This window comes from Trachemys scripta, chromosome 1, assembly GCF_013100865.1.
Source record: "Trachemys scripta elegans isolate TJP31775 chromosome 1, CAS_Tse_1.0, whole genome shotgun sequence".
Classification (NCBI taxonomy): domain Eukaryota; kingdom Metazoa; phylum Chordata; order Testudines; family Emydidae; genus Trachemys; species Trachemys scripta.
This window is the reverse complement of record NC_048298.1, coordinates 130,807,111-130,832,035: the sequence shown is the minus strand read 5'-3', so window position 1 is coordinate 130,832,035 and position 24,925 is coordinate 130,807,111. Positions and strand designations below refer to the sequence as shown.

General features: G+C 45.5%; 1 protein-coding gene across 2 annotated transcripts in view; it reads left to right on the top strand.

Moving 5' to 3' along the window:
- Nucleotides 1-24,384, top strand: part of PRMT8 (protein arginine methyltransferase 8) — a 102,545-nt gene extending 78,161 nt beyond the window's left edge. For both annotated transcript variants that reach the window (XM_034785214.1, XM_034785224.1), the window contains exons 7-10: nucleotides 3,978-4,093; nucleotides 13,908-14,058; nucleotides 21,396-21,517; nucleotides 22,638-24,384. In XM_034785214.1, the coding sequence (XP_034641105.1) occupies nucleotides 3,978-4,093; nucleotides 13,908-14,058; nucleotides 21,396-21,517; nucleotides 22,638-22,721 (473 nt within the window). In that variant the 3' untranslated portion in view covers nucleotides 22,722-24,384. The remainder of the gene's footprint in view (nucleotides 1-3,977; nucleotides 4,094-13,907; nucleotides 14,059-21,395; nucleotides 21,518-22,637) is intronic.
- Nucleotides 24,385-24,925: the final 541 nt, after the last annotated feature.

Sequence of the window (24,925 nt, the reverse complement as noted above, 5' to 3'; positions counted from 1 at the left end):
CCTTGCCTCGCCCCTGCCAAACTCCCTGCCCTGGCCTTTCCTGAGGTCCCTCCCCCAGCTCACTCCATCCCCCCTCCCACTGTCACTTGGTCACCCTAGCTGCAGGAGACTTCCCATGCCTGCGGGCCCCTTGCCCAGGGGGCTGCAGCGCTGCCGTGCCCGGCGTGAAGGTTGAGCCTCAGAGCAAAGGGACCATAGGCTGGCCCCCTGGCACTGAGGGGGCTCTGCTCTGCCTGGGGCCCAGGCTGCTGGCTGAGTTTTATTGTCTGGTTTTATTGCCTTTTTATTTTCTCTCTCTGATTATGATATTGCCCAGGAAGACTCCACTCTTCCAGGGGCTGCCTAAATCACTCAGTTGGGAAGGGAGGAGGCTGGGCTGGAGGGGGAAAGATGCAGGGTGTGGAGGAGAGAGGATGGGGAGGAAAGAGACCAAGGATGAGAGCAGGGTGAGGGTGAGAGGGGGCAGTGAAGGAGAGAGGAAGGGATATGGGGGGCATGGGGATGCAGAGGGAGGCAGAAGGTTACAGGTACAGGAGGATGTGGGCAGGGCTGGCTCCAGGCACCAGCTTGCCAAGCAGGTGCTTGGGGCGGCCACTCCGGAGAGGGGCGGCACGTCCAACTATTCGGCGGCAATTCGGCGGACGGTCCCTCACTCTTGCTCGGAGCGAAGGACCTCCCGCCGAATTGCTGCCGCAGATCGCGATCGCGGCTTTTTTTTTTTTGCGCCGCTTGGGGCGGCAAAAACCCTGGAGCCGGCCCTGGATGTGGGGGTCACAGGAGTGTAAAGGGACATAATGAGAGTGTAGCAATGTATGGAGGTGAATGAGGTGCAGGGCTGTGGAGGGTGAGGGACATGGGGGGCGGCTCTGGGAGGTGGAGAGATGGGTGGGAGAGTGCTGTAAGGGGTACAGGGCTTGGATGGGTAGGGTTGGGAGGCAGGGCAGGATGGCACAGGGGAGAGATGCAGTGAGCGGGATGGGGGGGTGCAGCCCCATTCCCAGCACTCGGAGATGGGGATACATACCTCGATCTCCTGGGTGCCAGCGATGGGGCGACCGACCGTGGTTCGCCACAGGGCATGTGCCGCAGCTCAAGCCCAGCCACAGGAAGAGCACAAGGAGGAGAAGTGGGCCAGCAGCAGCGGGAGAGGCCTGCGCCATGACCCCTCAACAGCCACCTGCTGAGCGTTCTTGAGTCGCGCTAGTTCGGCCCCTGCCCTGACCCTGCTAATGGGAGTTGCGCCTGCAGGCGGGGTGTGAGGCAGTACGCAGACCCCCCTGGCTGCCCCTAAGCCGAAGAGCTGGACATGCCAGCTGCTTCCCAGGAGCTGAGCGGCACGGAGGCTAGCAGGGAGCCTGTCAGCCCCGCTGCACGGCGCTGCTAACTGGACAGTCAAAAGCCCGGTCAGCCAGAGCCACCAGGATCCTTTGTCGACTGGGTGTTCTGGTCGAAAACCAGACACCTGGTCACCCTACACATACCCCTGGTTGAGAACTACAGATCTATAACATCCAAAGCGGATTGTCATCTCCTCCTTGTCCAAAGGCAGGAATATTTTCAGATTTTTTTTTGGTTGCAGAAGCAGACAAAATTGCATAAAAACAGAGTTACAAAATGCTGTTATGAAGGACACTTCATGTAAAATAACAAAAATGCTTCCTGTCAGCCAAAAATGCACTCTCCCACTTTTTTGCCCTCTTTTTCCATCCTGTTTTCTACTTTCCCTTCTATGTCTTGATGTCTTTTCTTCAGGCATATTCAGTGTCTTTGTTTTCCCCTGATTTATTGGTCTGTACATTTTTTCATGCCTTTTAAGTGTCTGGTTCCCCTCCCCCCCCCAAAAGCCTATTTTCCTTCAAAACATTTTTCTTTTCTGATATCACCTTTCTTCCCTATTTATACTATCAGTTTTTTTCCTCTGTCTTCTTTACTCCTTTCTGTCCGATTCTCTTCTCCCACTATTTTCTCTCCTCTAAATTTCTAACTCCTCCCTAGTATCTCACTTCACTTTTATTTCTCCCCATTACTTTGTTCTTCTTGGGATGGGAACCAGAGTCTCTCACATGCCAAATGCAGTGATGGGTGTTTCAGAAGGTGCTCAGAAATCATGCCCCTGCCCCAAATCATGAAATTGGTTTAAAAATAATTATTTTTGGGGAGAGTGGGGGTATTTTCTTTCTGATCTGTGATCCTTTAGGGTTCATATTTTCCAGCTTTTTTTAATGGAACCATGAGGGCTATAAACTTGGCACTTAAAATGAAAGCTGAGATTCTCCTATAATAACATGACTCAAGGAGCTGGGGCTTTCAGAAAACACACCAATATTGGGTGAGTAAGGATAGATTTCATAACAAGAGGGTGGAAAAAGAAAAAAAAAGATTTTCAGGAGTCTCCCCACCTCCCCAAAAATGTGGGCAAGTTGACAGCCCTATCAAAGGACACCATTACCAAAGAATATATCTTTGCCAAATATGTTGCAATTTAGAATCGTACTTACTGACCTTTTACTATTGCTGCCAATTCTGACCCCGCTGGGAATTCCAAGAACTCAACTGCTGTGCTCTGAGAGGAGAAGCTTTTGCAAATCTGCTCCCTACCATGGTTTGTCAATTTACCTTGCTTGTTCTCATGCATAATAATATTTTTAAATGCTCAAAGTACTTTTCCAGCCATTCTTCTACTCAGCACACCCTGCAGCCCACATGACTTTTGTAACTTTCAGTTTAGACTCTTAATGGGACAGTGTGGTTTAATGGAATTTGACTCATCTGGTTCAGGAGAGTGTAATATGATTTTGGTTTTAAAAAACAAATCCAAAAATGTAACAGTTCTTTGTATTTTTTTTCACAAAGAAATGTCAACTGTAAGAGCAGAGCCAATGTACTTTCCCCCTAGGGGATCATTTGTTCAAAGAAAGAAACTCAGCAAGATAAAAGGCACTTACTGGTACAGTCATCAGAACAGTTCAAATACCTAGTGAGCTCAACTCAGCTTGCAAGCTTTTTAAAAGGCAATCTGTCATGATGTACTTGCATTAAGGTCTCGATCCTCCAAACACTTAAAGATATGCATAACTTTACTCTCATGACTAGTCCACTGACACGATAGGGCAAGGGGTGGCTAACCTGTGACTCCGGAGCCACATGCGGCTCTTCAGAAGTTAATATGTGGCTCTTTGTATAGGCAGCGACTCTGGAGCTGGAGCTATAGTCACTGACTTTCCAGCATGCCGGGGTTGCTCACTGCTCAATCCCTGGCTCTGCCATGGGCCTTGCCCCCACTCCACCCCTTCCTGCCCCCTCCCCTGAGCCTGCTGTGCCCTCACTCCTTCCCCTCCCCCCCCCAGAGCCTCCTGCATGCCATGAAACAGCTGATCAGGAGATGCGGGGAGGGAGGGGGAGGTGCTGATTGGCAGGGCTGCCAGTGGGCAGGAGGCGCTGGGAGCGGGGTGGGGAACCTGATGGGCGGGCTGCTGACGTATTACTGTGGCTCTTTGGCAATGTACGTTGTTAAATTCTGGCGCGTTCTTAGGTTCAGGTTGGCCACCCCTGCGATAGGGGCTACTCATGTTTTTGCAGGATCAGGGCCTATGAGATTAAATGTTATCTAGGAGTCAGAGCTAGGGACAAGGATCCAGGATTCTTGAGTTCTATTCACAACAATTTGGCTGACTTGCTGTGTGATTTTGGGCAACTCATAGTAAGTCTTTAAAAGTGTCCACTGATCTTGGGTGTCTTAGTTATTGGGGAACCCAAAACAAGAGACCACTTTTAAAGTTTTGAGCCTTGATCTTTCTGTGCCTTATCTGCAAAATGGAGATTTTGCCACTTATCTATTTAACAGGGGTGCTATGAAAGCTAACTAATTGGTTGTGAAATGCTTTGAGATTCTGGAACAGAAGCAACTATGCAAAGTGCAAAAGATTTATTTATTTTGTATTACTTCTCACCTTTGACACATCCATTTGCATTCACAGGGTGGGAGAATGTGTATGGCTTCGACATGACCTGTATTAGAGATGTTGCCATGAAGGAGCCCCTGGTCGACATAGTAGATCCAAAGCAAGTGGTGACCAATGCGTGTTTAATTAAGGTTTGGTAATTCTAAATGTACTTAAATGTGAACGCTTACACTTACTGTGGCATTCTTTGGAGATGCATTATTTTTTCTTTAACACTATCTTTTGGGGCTACTGACAAGCTGCAGATACCATCAGTTTGGAATGTGATAAAACTAAGAGGGAAAATAATCTTAGTTTTCATAATATCCAGTATATGCATGTTGTACATGTCGAGTGTCATCAGCTCAGCTAAACATGAATACTAATACCTTGGTCACATATGGTACTACCCAAATTGGAAGATGTCACCTGAGAGTGGGATTTTGTGCTCATCTGGCTGCTGCTATAAATGGATCTCCAAACACACCTTCAAACTCTCACAAATTAAAAATAAATCTTTTTTTTGGGGGGGGGGTAATCAGTGCAAGTACTGGGTAAATGGAGACACTGTACATATTTCGATATGTATTTTAATTGTTCTTCCTCCCTGTGAAGAGATATTGCAAATTTGAGATGGCAAGCTACTGGGGAGAGGTGTTAAATGGATTCTAGTTACAGTGAAAAGATTAAGGCACCAGATGATATTAACTCTGCTGGAATAACTCCAGTTTTATCCCAGTGTATGAGATCTGCAGTTGGCCAGATTTCGGTAGCCAAGTTCTCACTCTTTTTCATACTGGAACCTCCCAGCACTCTTCTCTCATCGAGCTTGGATATAGCTGTGCCCCAGCTCCTATTTAGCAATATGTGAAGGGCAGGGTGGTCACAACCCCCTGACGACTGTTCAGAACCCCAGGTTGAGAATCCATGATAATTCATAGATTCTAAGGCCTTGTCTACACTGCCACTCTACAGTGCTGCAACTTGCTCACTCAGGGGTGTGAAAAAAATACCCCCCTGAGCGCTGCAAGTTTCAGCGCTGTAAAGTGGCCATGTAGACAGCGCACCAGCACTGCACTCCCAGCCCTGGTAGCTATTCCCCTCGTGGAGGTGGGGTTTTTTATAGCGCTGGGAGAGCTCTCTCCCAGCACTGGTGCCACGGACTACACAGCCACATTAAAGCGCTGCGGCTAGTGAAGAGATGCCCTTAGGCTAGAAGGGACCTCTGTGATCATATAGTCGGACCTTCTGTATAACACACAGCATAGAAGTTCCCAAATTCCGCTTTTTTAGGGCTAACCCTTATAGTCCTTATTCCCCTGAATAGTCCCAGGTAGTTCAATAGGGCTACTTGCATGAATAAATTTTGCTTGCATGAGTAATGGTTTGCATGAGCCAATTCCACTTTCCCTATTGTTATCTGTATCTCTGGCTGGCAAGAGGCGAAGTACTGAAAAATATTTCAGATTATGAAAACAGGAAAGAACAAAAGTAAAAGCTCTATGCAAGAGCACAGTGTGTGCATGCTGTATCTGCACTCAGTTGAACATGAGATAGCTGCCTGTCTTTGTAGAGAGCACAGGCCTTAGTTATTTAAAATCATAGCACACAGAAAACAAAGTTAGCTAAATAGACTATTGCACACACGATAGTTAAGATGGAATATAACTCTAAAATGAAATTTAAATGAACTAAACAAATGATGGATACATAGTGCAAGAACAGATGGTTGAATAGCTTGATTTCCCTGGTACCATGTAATGTGAGTGCTGCATGTTTGTTGGCCCAAATCTAAAACCTTTAACAAAAACTCATTGAAATCAACAGGGTATAGAAAGACAGACTGAGTTACTGGTCTTAAATTTGCTCCTATTCAAGTCTGTGCTATGCAAGCTAGTACTGGAGAGGGGGAGTAAGAAGTAGCAACAAACCCACTGTCGTAAGGCTTTTCACTCCAATGTTAGCTAGAATTTTCTACACTCAAGTTAATGCCTCTCCAGTTAGCTGCCCAGAGTGTTTGGATTAGCAGCACAGAGTAGATGAGTCCCCACTGCATTACTAACCCGATTTCAGTAGCTCTCAGGCTTCAACCCACATCCCCAGACAGACCCGCTAGCTTGAGTTTAAAGCACCACTTAGTTTGAGCTAGAGACCTGTGTGCACGCACAGGAGTAGAGTTATGGGCAACACTTACTGGTAAGTTGTACATTGAGTCAACAGTTCAGTGAAGACAAGCCCTTAGAAAGAAAGCGAACACCCCTTCTGTGAACTTTTCTAGAGTGGTCTTAAATTTAACTGCTTATTTTCAAAACGTAAGGTGCAATAAACTCTGCATTCACCTAACATTACAAATGCTTCTTCCTTATATAACACCTTCCTCTGAGAGAGTCCACCCACTTGCATCTGTCATGAGGACCATGCCGTCTGAGCAGCAGGCATCATGCATTCAGCAGGGTTTAGCAGATTTTAGAATCAATTTCTCCACCTGGGGAAACTATGTCAATAACCTGAGGGCAAGCTTTAGTCCCCCAAGGAAATTTTACAGCATAACTAGGGCCCTGTCAAATTCACAGCCATGAAAAACGTGTCATGGACCATGAAATCTGGTCTCCGCTCCCATGAAATCTCATCTTTTGTGTGCTTTTACCCTANCCCCCCCTGCAACTCTCTTTTGGGTCAGGACCCCTAATTTGAGAAACACTGGTCTCCCCCCATGAAATCCCTATAATATAGGGTAAAAGCACACAAAAGATGAGATTTCATGGGAGCGGAGACCAGATTTCATGGTCCATGACACGTTTTTCATGGCTGTGAATTTGACAGGGCCCTAGTTATGCTGTAAAATTTCCTTGGGGGACTAAAGCTTGCCCTCAGGTTATTGACATAGTTTCCCCANGGCGGAGAGTGGAAGCTGCTGATGAGGGCCCAGCTCTGCAAGCAGCAGTGCAGAAGTAAGGGTGGCAATACCATACCATGACATCCTTACTTCTGCTGGTGGCGGCTCTGCCTTCAGAGCTGGGCTCCCGGCCAACAGTCACTGCTCTTCAGCTGCCCACCTCTGAAGACAGCACCGTTGCCAGCAGCAGTGCAGAAGTAAGGGTAGCAATACCGGAACCTCCGCTACAATAACCTTGTGACTCCCCCCAATTCCTTTTTGAGTCAGGACCCCTACTATTACAACACTGTGAAATTTCAGATTTAAATAGCTGAAATCATGACATTTATGATTTAAAAAATCCTATAACTGTGAAATTGGCCAAAATAGACCGTAAATTTGGTAGGGCTTTAAGCATAACACACTTAGTAGGAGCCATGCTAGACTATCTAAGGGCCTGATTCTTCCACCCTTACACTGAAGAGTGCCTTATTCTATAATAGCGCCATTAGAATCAATGGAACTAATAGCTGAATCAGGTACTACTTAATGTCAGTAAAGGTCTCAGAATCTTGCCCTAAAGTAGTTAATAAACTCACAATCTGGTCAGTGAAAACACAGGAAGTGTCAAGGTGGGCTTTATATAGGGGTATATTTAGGGAACTCTGTTTTCTGTGTGATGTGATTTTAAATCTAAAAATACCTTAAAAACCCTTAAGATAATAAACTGTAGTAAAAAGCTGGCTGAACAAATATGGGTGCAAGTAGACTGAGAAGGTGGTTCTCCATATGCTGACTCCATAAAAAACTTTTGGGAACCCCCAGCAGTTTTAAGGCTTATCTCCCATCTACCCATAAAGATAAGGTAGGTTGTCATAACCCCTCTGGACCTGTTCACAACCTCTTGTTTTTTCAAGTGTCTCATGATCTGTGGTGTGCCCATTTTTGGGTTGTCCAAAAGGGGGGCCTGATTTTCAGAGGGCAGGGACATAACGCTTTCTGTATGGAGCCACACATCCCCAGAGAGAGCTCTGGGAAGCAATAAGCCTGAAGAAGGCACAATGCCTCTAAGTGCCTAGGGAGTTTGGCCACGTGCCAAATGCGCTCCTGCCCATATCCCCACCCTGCAAGAGTGGAATGCTTTTGCCCCAATGAGTCTGGGGGAAGGACTGAACCATTCCCTTTCAGCACCAGGCGACAACTCAAGAAGGGTCCCAACACAAGTTCCTTTCTCCCCACTCCTCTTAAAAATAAAAACAAGACCCACAGCACTTACTTTGGCTATCTTCCACTTCTCTTGCTGTGGTGCCACCTTTGACTGGCTTCCATCCTGTAATCATCTTCAGACAGCATGCTGAGCCTCCACTCCCTAGTTTCTCCTCTTCCTTCCCCTCCACATCCCTCTTTGTGTGAAATCTTCTCTGACTCCTCTCCCTCTTTCCAAACTCCTCAGTTTCCTTCCTCTTCCTCCACACCACCTCTCTCTTCCTCCCCCAGATTCCAGTTTCTCCTCTCCATGAATCCTCCTCCCCCATGAATCAATCTCACCTCACTCTCCACCCTCATCCCCAAACACTTCATTCTCTCGTCTCCAAACTGCCTCCTGCCCTGTTCTCTTTCCCTCTTCCAAAATCCTCCTCTCTTCCTTTCCTCAAGTTCCCCTCACAGCTGCACCCCTCATGACTATCAGGGGCAGCTCCAGGCACCAGCGCACCAAATGCGTGCCTGGGGCGGCAAGCCGCGGGGGGCGGTCTGCCGGTCCCTGTGAGGGCGGCAGGCAGGCTGCCTTCGGCTTCGGTGGCAATTTGGCGGCGGGTACGCGGAAGGCGTGGGACCAGCGGACCTCCTGCAGGCATGCCGCCAAACAGGGCCGGCTCTGGCTTTTTTGCCGCCCTAGGCAAAAAAGCCACCCGCCGCCCCCCGCACACCCCCCCCCCAGCGCGGCAGGGGAGGGCGCTGAGCCCAGCCGCGGGCCCGCAATCCCCGACCGGCTGGAGCACCGGGGGGAGGGTGGTGAGCCCGCCGCGGCCGCCGCTCCAGAGTGCGGGGAGGAGGGTGGAGAGCCCGCCGCGGTTCCCCGCTCTCCCTGGCGGCCAGAGCGCCGGGAGCAGGGCGGAGAGCCCAGCCGGGGCTCTCCGCTCTCCCTGGCGGCCTGAGTGCTAGGGGGAGAGTGGAGAGCCCCCGGTGGCAAGAGCGCCGGGAGGAGGGCGGAGAGCCCGGCCGGGGCTCTCGCTCTCCCCAGCAGCCAGAGCGCCGGGAGCAGGCGGCGAACCCGGCCGGGGCTCTCCGCTCTCCCTGGCAGCCTGAGCGCCGGGGGGAGAGTGGAGAGCCCCCAGCAGCAAGAGCCCTGTGTGGAGGGAGGANAGGAGGGCGGAGAGCCCGGCTGGGGCTCTCCGCTCTCCCCAGTGGCCAGAGCGCCGGGAGCAGGCGGCGAGCCCGGCTGGGGCTCTCCGCTCTCCCCGGCGGCCAGAGCGCCGGGAGCAGGCGGCGAGCCCGGCCGGGGCTCTCCGCTCTCCCTGGCGGCCAGAGCGCCAGGGGGAGAGTGGAGAGCTGAGAGCCCCCGGCGGCCAGAGCGCCGGGAGGAGGGCGGAGAGTCCGGCCGGGGCTCTCCGCTCTCCCCGGCGGCCAGAGCACCGGGAGCAGGGCAGAGAGCCCGGCCGGGGCTCTCCGCTCTCCCCGGCAGCCAGAGCGCGGGAGCAGGGCGGCGAGCCCGGCTGGGACTCTCTGCTCTCCCCGGCGCCAGAGTGCTGGGGGGAGGGCGGAGAGCCCTCGGCGGCCAGAGCGCTGCGGGGAGGGCGGCGATCCCGCCGCGGCTCTCCGCTCTCCCCGACCGGCCGGAGCGCCGGGGGGAGGGCGGCGAGCCCGGCCGGGGCCCTGCTCTCCTCGACCATCCAGAGCGCCGGGGGGAGGGCGGCGAGCCCGGTCGCGGCCCCGCTCTCGGGCCGGAGCGCCCCGCCGCACCGCCCCCCTCCAGGCGCCGCCCCAAGCAGATGCTTGGTGGGCTGGTGCCTGGAGTCGGCCCTGCCGCCAAAGGCTACCTCACTGCCATGGTTGGGGTAGGAAAAGACATAACGTCACCCCTGATGACTATACTACCAAAGGGGTTGTCCGGCAGTGGGAGTAGAAGTGAAAAGAGAAACTCCTACCAGCCAGTGCTGCACCCACCCTCTTTCCCTGGTCAGGCCTCTTCTCTCCTGCAGAGCTGGTGTGGGAGGGCCTCAGGTAGGAAAGGAGCCACAGCTGCAGGCTCTTGCCTGCCCAGCAGGATGACACTGCTGAAGGCCCTGCTGGCATGAGACTACAACTGCAGCCACTTCCTGTTATTGTGGCCAGGATGGAGGCAGGGTTAACAGAGCACTGAGGCAGCTGCACAAAGCACCCTCAGACTCTCCTTCTTTCCCGCTCTGCAGCCTCCTCTCCACAGCCACCCAAAAGATCAGGGGCTGAGGGGGAGGCATTGCTGTCCCTCCCTCCCCAAGCTGAAAGTGGGGAATGTGATTTCTGCTCCTTCCCCTCTAATTATTCTCACACCCTTCACGCACTCTTGAGGTGACTAGTGCTACTTGTGGCACAAACCAAATCTTCCACCCTCCTGAATACAAGAACTGAGGCCTTGGCTACACTTACCAGCTAGTTCGACGGCTGGAAATCGAAGTTCTGGGTTCGACTTATCGCGTCTAGTCTGGACGCGATAAGTCGAACCCGGAAGTGCTTGCCGTCGACTGCGGTACTCCAGCTCCGCGAGAGGAGTACCGCGGAGTCGACGGGGGAGCCTGCCTGCCGCGTGTGGACCAAGGTAAGTTCGAACTAAGGTACTTCGACTTCAGCTACGTTATTCACGTAGCTGAAGTTGCGTACCTTAGTTCGAATTGGGGCGGGTAGTGTAGACCAAGCCTGAGTGGGATACATAGCAGGAGAGGTTCCTTATGCCCATATTCCCCTCTGTGCTTCTCCACAGGCCCCCAGACACAATTTGGTCCTAGGTAGTTAGCTGCTGTGTTTATCAGTCTTCTTATTTCTCAACTTAACACTTTATTACAATTAAGGGCTCTATTTGGACCAGCCTTGTGCTCAATTATGCCCAATTTTTGCATAATTTAGAGAGAAATGTGGAGGAGCATGACTTTTCCATCTAATTTTATGCAAAATTAGCATTCAGCCACCTGGGATTTTGACTGAGAAGCAGAACACACATCTAATATAGGAATGTGTGGCAGCTGAAATGGAGGTTAAGAACAGGGATTGAGTCAATACAAAATTGTACAAATTAATCAATACCAGATTTTTTTTAATCTCCTACTCTGCATGGCAAATTAAAGTATGGTTCTGCTCTGAAAAAATAACTGTAAAAATGGCACCTTCTTGCCAGTATTTTTGTTCCCTATAGATTTCCAGAGACATTTTTACTAACTTCGCTGACAAAATTATTTTTTTTATTGCTTTTGATTCTGCTTCACCCTGCAGAGCCAATGCAGCTCAGAGAGGGGGAGCTGGATTCTAGTCTTTCAACAATAACAAAAAATATATGCTAAATTCCAATCAGTTACATCTGTGCAAATCCACTGAAGACAATGGAACTGCAGCTGTCACTGAAGGCTCAATTTGGCTTGCAGAATCTTTGGCCAAGATTTTGAAAAGTGATTAGTTGTTTTGGGTGCCTAATTTGTGCCTAATTTTTTGGGTCCCCCATTGGAAACGCTTTTTAGGGGGTCTGATTTATACAGAGCAGGTGCTCACCACTCTGCAAATCAGACCCTTAAAGATGTCTCAAGTCAGAAATTGAGGCATCCAAAATCGCTACTTCCTTTTGGGTGAAAGCCATCAGTACTGGTGATAACGAAGGAGAAGGACATTGCAGGTGGGTTTGCAAGGATGGCAGTTAAAAAAATGTTTTTGCTTGCAGATTAATCATATTTGGAAAGGTATTATTAAGAGACAATAAACGCAGAACCTCTGCAATGCCTTTTATGCAGAATCAATTTTCAGAGAAGTACTGGACTTTAAAGCAATCAGACAGTTTTCATTTATAACACTTATAAACATGTGACAGATAATTCAATGTCTCCACATGGCAGATACTCAAAGACCTTGGAAGCAGAATACATTTTTCATATGGTTGAACTGTTCCTGAACAATTTCTCCAGTATATTAGGCCAAAACTTGAGCTCTGTTGTTAAAGATGCAGGCCATCTTACCCTATATTTTCATCCTCTTGGAAAAACCTATGAATTATGTGATCAATGCAAAGAAATCCATTTCTGAATAATAGCTGAGTCTGTCTGTGTTTGTCTTACTATGCCTCTGCTATATTATTGCAGGTTCTTGACAAAATATAGAATTGTATTCTATATAAATGTGCAAGATTCTGATCTCCATTATACTGATATAAATCCGGAGTGATTCCACTTCAGTCAATCCAATTACTCCAGGTTTACACTGATGTAATGGAGAAGAGAATCTAGCCCATATGTTTCCTTTTCAGACTTCAGTAGTGTAGAACAAACTTTATGTCTCAGAATGCATGAACTGTTTCTGTCTTTTTCTTTATTTTAATGTTGAAATTGATTTTCCTCCTTTTGATATGAAGAGTATAATATATGCTGTATTGGACTCATTACCAAATAGTTGCACCTGGCCACCAACAAAAGAGGAAGTGAAGGCAGATGGACTTACAGGGATATAATTAAATTTACCATTGGAAATATAGGATATCCCATACCATCAGATATGACCAATGGTATACCAAGCCTTGTATCCTGCCTCTCACAGTGTCCAGTATTTGATGCCTCTGAGGAAAACAATGAACATGCATAATACACCATCCCAACCAACTGTGCAATGCTGTACATGCGTGGGGAGAATTCATCCCGATTCCTGAGGCAATCAGCTTATGCCCTGAAGCGTGAGATCTGATTTGAGCATCAACATAAGCACACTGTCTTGGAGACTGCATCTTTGTTGTTGAATGCCACATTCAAGCCATATTAAGACTTATATAATTTTCTTCTGTGGTCTAAAAATATCTTCTGCCTAATATTTGGAATCCATTCTTTGATACAAGGTCAGAAAGCATGATCAGGGGAAGTGGGCCCATGTCACCTACTTTGGAGGTTCTGTTTATTTAGCTCTACACAGCTAATGCATATTCCCTTCTGTGAAGAGAATCCAAGACTGAAAAAAGATGCCCATACGAATCAAAATTCACAGAAGAGGCCTTAGATATCAACAAATTTAACCATGTTGCCAAGTAGAAATTAGAGGTAGCAAAGTCTATGAACTCATCTTACTCACATCCCTGCCAATGCTGGGTGGTCCATTACAATGTGCCCAAACATGGCCGAAGCAAATAAATTTAAAAATTCAAATGAATATTCATGGAATATTTTCTGCATTATTCACTCAGCTATATATCTGTGTGCAGTTCTTACAAGTGATGAAAACTCCTTCCATCTTCTGTCAGGCCTGACCCAGGTAAACAGATGTGTTATGGCTTAATTTTCTTGCTGTCTCTGCTGCCAGCTTTCATGGCCCTGCCTCCTTTTTTAAAGTCCAAAGTCTGATTTCTTTCCAACCCCAATCCTTATGCCCATTCCTACAGTAATATTCATTGTCCTCTGCTGGTTATTAAGGGTCCAATTCTGCCACCCTTCCTCATGCTGAGTAATAGTTACATGAGAGAGTAAGGGTCTCATAATTGGGCCTTAAAGGCTCCCTCTTCTACTTTTCTTCTATATTTCAAAGCATATTTTCTTACCTTGTTTCTAACTACTGCAACCCCCCAGGGCAAATTTCCTTTCATTGGTTGGCCTCTCCATTGTTCTCTGCTGAGCTAGTGAGTTAATTGGCTGGCTGCCTGGTTGTAAGATCCCCCTTCCGGGTCATTTGCTGATTTCGTGGATGCTATTCTTCTCAAACATGCCATTGATTTCTTACAGAGCAATGGGCTGCTAGTAGCCTACATTGCTGAGCAATAAATAAAATGTTTAAATACATCACTCAACATGTAAAACAGATTACCTAGTCTAGTCAAGACAAGTCAAGACATATAGACTTCTGTTATGTAAATGGCTTATTCTTTTTCCTCCATGCAGGAAGTGGATATTTATACAGTGAAGACAGAAGAACTTGCATTTACATCTGCGTTCTGCCTCCAAATTCAGCGCAACGATTACATTCATGCCTTGGTCACCTATTTTAATATAGAATTTACAAAGTGCCACAAGAAAATGGGGTTTTCAACAGGTACACTATCTCCTTACTGCCACAGCTCCATTGTGTGATAATCCTGAAGGCGAGAATGTGAATCCTTTATTCACATTGATGAACAGATACTTACTGGAGTAGCCCTATTCTTGTGAACAACTGCTCGCCAAAGTGAGTAAAGAGTTCACAGTCTTGCCCTAGCCAGCATAACTTGTTTTTTAAAAAGAAAATCAAATAATTGACTGACCTTATTTAAAGGGACAGGATACCAAAATATCATTGGGTTTAGATTGTCATTTGCACTGAGACACCATTATTCAGCTGTGGCAGGCCTTAAAGTGGATGTAACTTAGATCTTGTCAGAAAATGCCCACCCCACCAGAAAATTGTGACTTTTCAGTGAAAAATCAAAAATCAAAATATTATGTTGAAAAGCTGAATTCGATTCCGAAATGCCAATGTGGTGTCTCATGGGAGTTGTAGTTTGAGTGCCTCATGCACCCATTCTCCTCTGTAGTGTGAATTCTCAGGTCTAACTACATCTCCCATGATGCACCAGGTTTCACCTCTTGGTGACAGAAGGTGTGGCATCATGGGATAATGAAGCCTGGCTGCATAGCTTGAACCATAGTGGAAGATAGCCACATGAAGCTACTGAACTACGACTCCCATGAGGCACCTCAGTGGCATACCCAAATCAAAATATTTTAGTTTTCAACTGAACAAAATTTTTTGCTTCTTAGTTATTCATTTTTTTGAATTACAATAAAAAAATCAGACACTTGTGAAAAATTCTTTAGTCAAAAACCCAATTTTCTGTCAAAAAATAGTTTTGACATACATCTTTCAACATCCCTAATATAAATGTAATTTTTAACCAGAGCAGAGCAAAGGGGCCTTAGTGCAAATTAAAATGTGGCCCAATGATAATGGAGTGTGTGTGTGTGTGTGAGAAAAATTTGTATTAACTAGAGACACTGGTCCAGCCTCTCAATTGGTGTACATTGGCAGAGAACCACAGATGTCAACAGAACTACACTTATTAGCCTCATTTAGGTATTTGGCAAATCGTTTTTATACATTTTTTAAAATGGGTGAATAGGCTGATATTTGCCTGATAGATTTGAGCATCAATGACTACATGCCTCCATCTATTCAAACACACCACTTTCCTCAGCTCAGGGAGCACAGACGGTCAAATTACGTCAATCTTCTCTAAGGAACATCAGGGATGATTTGAACCCTGCACTCTTTCCCCACAGTGCATCTGTGCTGGGTCAGACTTCATTTGGCCCTAAGATGTTTCCATTTAGAAATGTTACCAGAGACAAGTCAAACAGAGAACAGATTAATTAAGATCCTTTGGCCTGGAACTGGATTCTGGATCCAAACTCATGCATGTAGCAGCATCCAACTAGTCGCTTCAGTGTGAGACGCTGTCAGAGGAAGAATTTAGGACTTGTCTACACACTAGAGCTGGTCGGGAATTTTCTGATGAAACATTTTTCATCACAAAAAGCCGATTTGTTGAAAGTCGGTTTCAACAAAGGGTCGGTTTTGACAAATCTCCCACTTCAAAACCCCTTTGAAAATAAATAAATAAATAAACATTTCAAAATTGTTGAAATATTGCATTTTGACATTTTGTAAACAAAAAGGTTCGTTTTTTCTTCAAAATGAATTTTTGGTTCAAAGTTGTAGCTAATTCATACTAAAGAAAGGTAAAAAATAATAACAAAAAAGTTGAAATCAAAATGAAACGTTTTTAAATTATGGAAATGAACCGATTTTGATTGATCCAATCTAAAAAATGTTTGGATTGTCGGTTTTTGAAAACTTTAGAGATATTTACATTTCATCCCTATTTGGGACACAAAATTATTCAAAATCATGACAATTCTCACTTGAAGGGAAAACTATTTCCCACCCAGCTCTGCTACACACGTAAGTTCTACCACTTTAATTATAACAATATGGTTAAGCAGGTCAACCCCCATTAGTGTATAGATTAGGGGTGGACAAACTACCAGATCCGGCCCACCAGCCATTTTAATCTGACCCTCAAGATCCCACTGAGGAGCGGGGTCTGGGGCTTGTCCCGCTCCCATGCTCCACCCAAGGAGCAGGATCGGGGACCACTCAACGCAGCTCCCGGAAGCAGCAGCATGGCCCCGCTCCGACGCTCCAGCGGGGAACTGTGGCCAATGGGTGCTGCAGGGGCAGCGCCTGCAGATGGGTCAGTGCACAGAGCTGCCTGACCATGGCTCCGCATAGGAACCAGAGGGGGGACATTGCTGCTGCTTCTGGGAGCCACTTGAGGTAAGCGCCACCCGGAGCCTGCACCCCAGAGCCTCTCCCCATGCCCCAACCTCTTGACCCAGCCCTGATCCCCCTCCCACCCTCCAAACCCCTCGGTCCAAGCCCAGAGCACCCTCCTGCACTCCAAACTCCTCATCCCCAGCTCCACTCCAGAGCCCACAACCCCAGCTGGAGCCCTCACCCTCCTGCACCCCACTCCACTGTCCCAGCCCAGAGCCCAGGGACAACTCTGGCTTTTTTGCCGCCCCAGGCAAAAAAGCCTCCCGCCATCCCCCGCCCCCGGTGGGGAGCGCGGCAGGGGAGGGCGCCGAGCCCGGCCGCGGGCCCGCTCTCCCCGACCGGCCAGAGCACCAGGAGGAGGGCGGAGAGCCCAGCCGGGGCTCCGCTCTCCCTGGAGGCCGGAGCGCCGGGAGGAGGGCTGAGAGCCCGGACGGGGCTCCGCTCTCCCCGGCGGCCAGAGCGCCGGGAGGAGGGCGGAGAGCCCGGCCGGGGCTCCGCTCTCCCCGGCGGCCGGAGCGCCGGGAGGAGGGCGGAGAGCCCGGCCAGGGCTCCGTTCTCCCCGACCGGCCGGAGCGCCGGGGGAGGGTGGCGAGCCCAGTCGCGGCCCCGCTCTCGGGCCGGAGCGCTGTGCCGCACTGCCCCCCTCCAGGTGCCGCCCCAAGCACATGCTTGGTTGGCTGGTGCCTGGAGCCGGCCCTGCCAGAGCCCCCTCCCACACCCGAAGTCCTCATTTCTGGCCCCATCCCAGAGCCCACATCCTCGACCAGAGCCCTCACCCCCTCCTGCACCTGAACTCCGATTTTGTGAGCATTCGTAGCCCACCATAAAATTTCTATTCCCAGATGTGGCTCTCAGGCCAAAAAGTTTGCCCACCCCAGTATAGATACTAGTATAAAGGTGCATATAGTGGCATGTTCCCATAAGAGAAGGGGAATAAGCTCTCCTGATATAAGGCACATTTTTACTGGTATAATTACAACCACCCTCAGGGTTGTGGTGATATAACCAGTTCAGCTAAATAATAATAAAAAAAAAATCGCACCCTTAAGCAAAATTTTTATACTGGTACAAAATCTGTGAGCAGACCAGGTCGCAGCATCTTTCTCATCATCTCATGAGTTTGATTATGTTAATATGATCTCAGTGAATGCATGATAATAATACTGGAAGAAACTCAATTTGGCTTGTCACAGACTGTTGCATTTTTACTATGAAGAGCACACTGAACACATATCACTGTCTCCAGCAGACAGCAATTTAAATTGACTCTTCTTAGCAGAAAGAGAGAAGCTGGCTGCTATGAACCAACTGATAGACATGCAAAAAGAGTCCTGAATTCTTAAGTGTCTCTAAACTCTCTGTCTGGTCTTATTAACCCAGGCTCACCAATAAACACGAAGACTCATTTACCAGAGAAAAAAATTATCTCTCTCCCTCTCTCTCTCTCTCTGTTTTCTTTTTATAAATAGCCCTTCTGGCATTTTCTGGTGTTTTCAGCTTTCAGTGGAATGGCTTTGGGGTATGTGTCTTAAATACAGTATCACATACAAGTCTTAAAAATATTTTTATTGTGTTAAAAATACGTGTGGAAAATATTGCTATGGCTTATATGACTCATTTACTTTGGAAGATCATCTTTCACACTTCCACAGAGCCATTGGCCCTTCTCCTCTCATACCGAGGTAAATAAGGAGTGATTGGATTGAAATCAATGGAATTATACTAGGTAAAACCAGTGTGACAGGAGAATCAGACCTCTTGATTACAATGCATAAAACACATTTACGAGCACAGTATTTCAGAGAGGCAGCATCTGTAGATAATCTGTGTAAGAAAAGTAAGGAGCAAGAAAAGGGCATTTAGCGCCATATGCCAGCCTTTTGTTAATGTAGATTTTCACTTTACATTCCTGCTCATCCATGCTCTTTACTCCCATCCTTTGGTTGGTAATTTATTCTCTGGATCTGATTCTCCTCTCACACCAGTGTAGCTCCATTGACTTCAGTTACTCCGGATTTATGTTGTAGTATGTGAGAAGAGAGAGATCTGTGGGACATGAGAGTAATGGGAAGAAGCAGGACATTGTATTTTAGTTCCATGGAAGTGGGAGATTAAAATAGACATAATGATGGAGGAAGTTAGAATGTTTTTCACATAAGATTTGATTATTTTATTAGCCATGAGGCTAATGAGCTGGGAGGAAGAGGTGGGTCTTAAAATGGTACCATATCTGAACAGAGGCATGGAATCGGTTATTTTAGCGCCGAGGGGCCACAACTTGAGATCAGGGCCCCAGTGTGCTAGGTGTTATATAGACACCTCAAGGCTTGTCTACAATGCCCTGCAGTTCAGCCTATGAGGGTGTGAATAACAGTGCACACCAAAGTGCAGCACTGTAACTCCCATGTGGACACTACATGTGTGAACTAAAAGGTTTCTACTTCGTATTAATATAGACCTCTTCAAAGAGGACTTCAGTAATGCGAAGTAGGAACCTTTTAGTTTGCAACCGCAGTGTCCAGAGGGGAGAGTTATAGTGCAGCACTTTGGTGTGCACTGCTATTCACACCTCTGTAGTTTGAATGGCGGGGCACTGTAGACACAGCCCCACTGGAGTCTGTAGGTACTGCTGTGATTGGGCGTAAAAGACAAGTCTCTGCTGCAAAATTTGACAATGTAAATAGACCTATCCTTGTAACAAACCCCGATGCCAACTCTGTCCACATATCTATTCAAGTGACATCATCATAGGACCTAATCACATCAGCCATACCATCAGGGGCTCGTTCACCTGCACATCTACCAATGTGATATATGCCATCATGTGCCAGCAATGCCCCTCTGCCATGTACATTGGCCAAACCGGACAGTCTCTACGCAAAAGAATTAATGGACACAAATCTGACATCAGGAATCAAAATACTCAAAAACCAGTGGGAGAACACTTTAACCTGTCTGGTCATTCAGTGACAGACCTGCGGGTGGCTATATTACAACAGAAAAACTTCAAAAACAGACTCCAAAGAGAGACTGCTGAGCTAGAATTGATATGCAAACTAGACACAATCAACTCCGGTTTGAATAAGGACTGGGAATGGCTGAGCCATTACAAACATTGACTCTATCTCCCCTTGTAAGTACTCTCACACTTATTATCAAACTGTCTGTACTGGGCTAGCTTGATTATCACTTCAAAAGTTTTTTTTCTCTTAATTAATTGGCCTCTCAGAGTTGGTAAGACAACTCCCACCTGTTTATGCTCTCTGTATGTGTGTATATATATCTCCTCAATATATGTTCCATTCTATATGCATCCGAAGAAGTGGGCTGTAGTCCACGAAAGCTTATGCTCTAATAAATTTGTTAGTCTCTAAGGTGCCACAAGTACTCCTGTTCTTCTTTTTGCGGATACAGACTAACACGGCTGTTACTCTGAAACCTGACAAATTCAGAGCGTACTTTCACATTTAAAAGATCAGCTAAATATCTGAAATCCTAAGAAGTGGAAACCCCAGATTCAGTTAATTCAAATACTTTTGCAGGGTTGATCCTTCACTTCTTTTGCAGGTAAGAAATTATAGGGAATTATCCTCAAGGACAATTATTTGTTTATTGTTGTTATTGTTAGTTTGCCCATTTCTGATAGCACACACTCTATGCTGTTTGCTGAGCTAACATAAAGGAAGACACCATCCCTGCTCCAAAGGACTCACAATCTAAAACAGACAAAGCAAAAGAACAGCTAGCCAAAGGATAAAGGGCCAGATCCTCAGCTGGTGTCAATCAACATTGACTTCAGTGCAGCCATCTCAGTTTATGCCAGCTGAGGATTGGCCCAAAGGGGTTAAAGTAGTGACTGGCTCTCTCTTGCTAATACAGTGTTTTGGGGAAATGTATAAGATACTGAGAGCCATTGATTTCAGTGATGTTACACCAGCAGAGAATTTAGTTCATAGTCTATCCCCTTTACCCCTTATCCCTCAACCTGCCATTATTAGTTGGGTAGATTCTCATAGTCACCCTAGTTTTTAGGAACATGGAGAATTTAGAGACAGTTGAAGATTGGTTGGAAATGGTTTGCCCATGATGGGAAAATATTCAAGATTTGAACATTTTTTCCCCATCCAAAATTGTGACAAAGAGTCAAAAAGCTCAAAAATGTTCACAAAGCAACAAACGAAAAAAAATGTGTTTTGTTTCAATCTATTTAAATATTTTGTTTCAAAATTCAAAAGTTTTGGTCAACCATTTTTCATATTTTTTAAAATATAATTAACTTAAATTTCAAAATTAAAAGTATTTTCAAACCAGAAAACCAAATTTTTTCATTTAGAAGATGTCAAAACGGTACATGTTGACAATTTCAGACTCCCGCCACCCCCCAGCCCTTCATTGTGAACAGTTTAATTTGGTGAATCGACATTTTTCGAGAGGCAGAAGTCTCACTGAAAAATTCCCAACCAGCTCTAGTGGCCATGCAGTCCAGCTCAGGAAGGACAATCCATACATAGTGGGACAGAAACTGTTGCAAGGAAAACAGACCAAGAGCATGCTGAGGATGGTATTGTTGGTACCACATTCCTAAAGCCTATTTTTCAAAATAGTCTCATCGGAGGCTTGTCTCCGAAGAATTTTTAGGTTACTTAATTTTGTAGCCATCAACATTCAGGGTGCGAAATCACAGGCAGCAAATAAACAAAATATTTTCATAGATTTTAGCCCCAAAAAATCCCGAACTATCAGTTGAACCCAGCTTTATTTGGTAATGATTCCATTGGAAGCTGGAAGTTTTAGACAGTGCCCACAGAGAGGCAGTAAAAGGCACTATAAGTGAGGTCCAATTAACTTCCGATTAACACCAATGTAAATCCGGAGTAAGTCCACCGAAGTTAATGAAATTACACTACGGTAAGTGGGAGCCATACAAATGTTATATTATTTGAGTTGAAATCTGCCATGAGAAGAGAATTTTTTCCAATATTTTCAAAGTCTAATGTTGTGTTCATAGAACAGACAAAAATGCCTAATTCATATAAATGCCAACACCTGTTTTGTAGCCCCTGATGCTCCATATACCCACTGGAAGCAAACTGTGTTCTACTTAGAGGACTACCTAACTGTGAGAAGAGGTGAAGAAATCTATGGAACTATATCAATGAAACCAAATGCAAAAAATGTGGTAGGTTGGCTTCATTGGTTCTAACTTGTGGCTGTAATGCTAGATGTACCATTCAGAAGAGTAAATAGAGTGAGCCTGTTAAAGGGTCTGAACTCATGATCAGTCACAGGAAGTCTGTTCACAGCTTCACTGAAACTGGATGCAAATAACTATGTTTATACAATGCTAATGTTGCACTGTTAAAATTGCAAAAAAATCAGGATGGGGGAAAAAAAGAAAGATTCCAAATGCAGTGTTAAGTCAGTTGTACAGTGTATCCTGTATGTTTTATGGCTCTCACTTTGTGACATAAGCAGGAAGGCCATGTTTCTGCTGCCGTTGAAATCAGTGATAAAATTCCCATTGCTTTCAATGGTGGGTGATCAGGCATAATTACTTCAGTTATGCATTTTGGGACATATTTTCAAAAGAACCGAGCGTCTGGCAGCTCCCAATTGGGTACCTAGGTAAGGGGTTACACATTTCATATGCACTCAGCTCATGTATAGGTCCCATTTTTCTCAATGGCAGCTGCTGGCTGCTGAGTACTTCTGTAATTCTCCCATCTCAACTGGGTGCCAAACTGGTAGCTGAGCTTTGTTTGAAAATCTGGCCCCAGTTGTGGATGCTGAACTCTTTTGAAAATGTGACCCTTATAGCCTAATCCAAAAAAGAGTGAAGGGACTGGAAAGACTCCCATTGACTTCAGTGGGCATTGGGCTAGTCCATGAGAGGGCGGGCCAAAAACTTTCCATCAAAACTATTTTTGATGGAAAATTGGAATTTCATTTGGAAGTGGATTAAGCTAAATTGGGGGAAAAGACACTCCTATTCCAGAATAAGTGTCTCCACCTAGAGGCTTATAACTTTTCTAGAATAGTTATTCCAGAACAGCTATTTTGGTAAATTTCCAACAAGCCTATAAAGAAACCTCTGAGAAGAATGTACAAAGCTTCTACTGTTGTAGATTACCCAGTGAATGCTGTTGGGCCATTTATTCTCATACTTCATTGGTAAAAAGAACACTTATGCATGTCTTTCTGAGTCTGCACTCTTTCTTAGGCTGAGTAAAAATAATCAAATTTGCACACAAAACTACTTATAGTCTTACTTACATGTTCCATCTAAATCTTCATTACAGCGTGACCTGGATTTCACAGTAGACTTGGATTTTAAAGGACAGCTGTGCGAAACGTCTGTATCTAATGACTACAAAATGCGCTAGCAAAAGAACCTCTTGAGAGGCAGAGAGAAGAATTGCATCAAATCTTGATCCACTGCACTTCAAGCTAAAAACAACTGTTTGCAGGTCTATTACATTAGACCCTAGAAAGCATACTTTGGTGGAAAGTTGGTAACCTGATCCTTCCTGTTGGTGCCACATGGAGATGGGATCCTGCTATGAATGTACAGTATACAGAACCATAACTTTTGTCAATTATATAGGCAAAATAAGCAAACAGTCTTCAGTACTCTGGTTAATTTTAGGATGGCAGAAGATGCATAATCAAATTGTACTATTTACTGTGAATTTCTGGTTCTTCCAAGCTTTGCATGCTACAGGCAATTAGGACAATTACTTTAAAATAGAAGACCACTGAGACACATTGTCATGATAGCATTACTGAGATCATAGTCAGTATAAATATATTATAAATATAAAATATGTTGTACATCAGAAGGATTCTATTGCTTCATAATAGGAATTTGTTTTGTGATTATTTTTTTCTTCCCATTAAGCAACAATAGAAAGTTAGCTGTACTGGCTCTGATGTTAATCTAGCTAGGCAGATGCTACAGCTGTCATTCACTGCCCTCCACTGTAGCTGTGGGGAATATTACATATTGATTGTTAGTGTGAGCTAGAAGGTAACAGAAAATCAGCAGGTATATTTTAGAGTATCAGTTGGAAAACATACATCTCTAACTTTCAGTATTGATTTCTGTCCCATTCACAGATTGACATCTGTCAGTTATTTAGAAAACAAGTTTAACTTTTCATCATTTGGGAACATTTTGTGATGAATTGTTATAGCTGGATTTTGCATGAGACCCTCTTAAATTTGGCATACAGTAGTTGAATCTGATGAGTGCAAAACCTATAAAATGGTAGATTAGTCATGCTTTGTTGGCCACGTCACATCTCAGTTTACCTCTCAGCAACCATCTTAATACAAAATCATTTTAGTTCTGAATAAACAGGGGGTTGGTGTTTACTTTTTTGGTGGTGTTGGACAGGTCACTTTAAAGTGCAAATATTAGTCTCAAAAGTGCAGTGATTACCTTTGCTGAAATGGGGTAATGTTTATTTAAAAAAATCTGTGGCTTCTGTATTATGAAGATGTCTGTAGCTTTTTTCCCCCTTCCACTTATTATTTTACTTTCAATATATTCAGCTTATAGTTAAAATATTAACTGTTTATATTCCTTGAGATGTATGTATCAATTTTTTTACTATATATAAATATTGGGCATTTACTCACATGTAATTTATTAAATTGTTGCATCATCGTCTTCATCTGTATGTCTTCCAGCCACCAAAGGTATTAGGCACAAAAAGATGTTCTTGTCATGTACTGGATAAAATTGACTAGCTTTCTGTCTGAGATAATTTCTTTATCAGCTGCAAATGAAACAGGCTAGAAGTTGTGAAAAGCTAACAGTGCTGAAGGTGTAAACTTGTCTGTAAGCTTTTCTTAGGTTCCTGTTTTGTCAGTGTAACGATTGTCTGCTTTTAACCTTTTAGACATGTTTCTATTGTTTTTCACTTCATCTGAGAGATGTACAGTACTTCCATTTTCTTATGGTCTAAAGATTATGGTCTTGGGATCATGGTACATGGTATCTATGTAGAATGAAATTAAACTGTAATTTGGCAGTAAAACAAATTGTTCCCTCTGCAGTTAATTATGATTCCTTTAAAGCTATTTTTACTGTTTCTTTGAGCCAGATGCTGATGTCTTTACTCACCCTGAATTGCATTGTAATAGGATGGCCTGCCCCTTTTAGGACCAAGAGGTTTGGAAAGCAGCCTGCCTGATTCTGGAGAGGAGTCCAAATCATCCGACTCATCTGGGCAGCATCAGGTGATTAGGTTTGATGAATCCTAGCTAGGCGATATAGATGTGGGTCTCAGTTCCATGAGGGAGCTTGGGACCAGGAGAGAGCTGGAAGAACATTTCCTGTAACTGCAGCAGAGGACTGTGAGGTCCTGAGAGGCCCTGTGAACGCCTGTAGCCTGGGTGGAGGCTTTGACTACTAAACTGCCAGAGATTAGGGGGTTGGCAACAGGACTGTCACTTTATGTTTTCACTCTATATTTCCTTTTTTTTGTTGGACAATAAACAGAGCCCTGAGGCCAGGGGCTATGAACTGATGTGGGTATGGCCAATTATTTTCCCCAGGTTGGTTATCGAGTCCACCAGCATA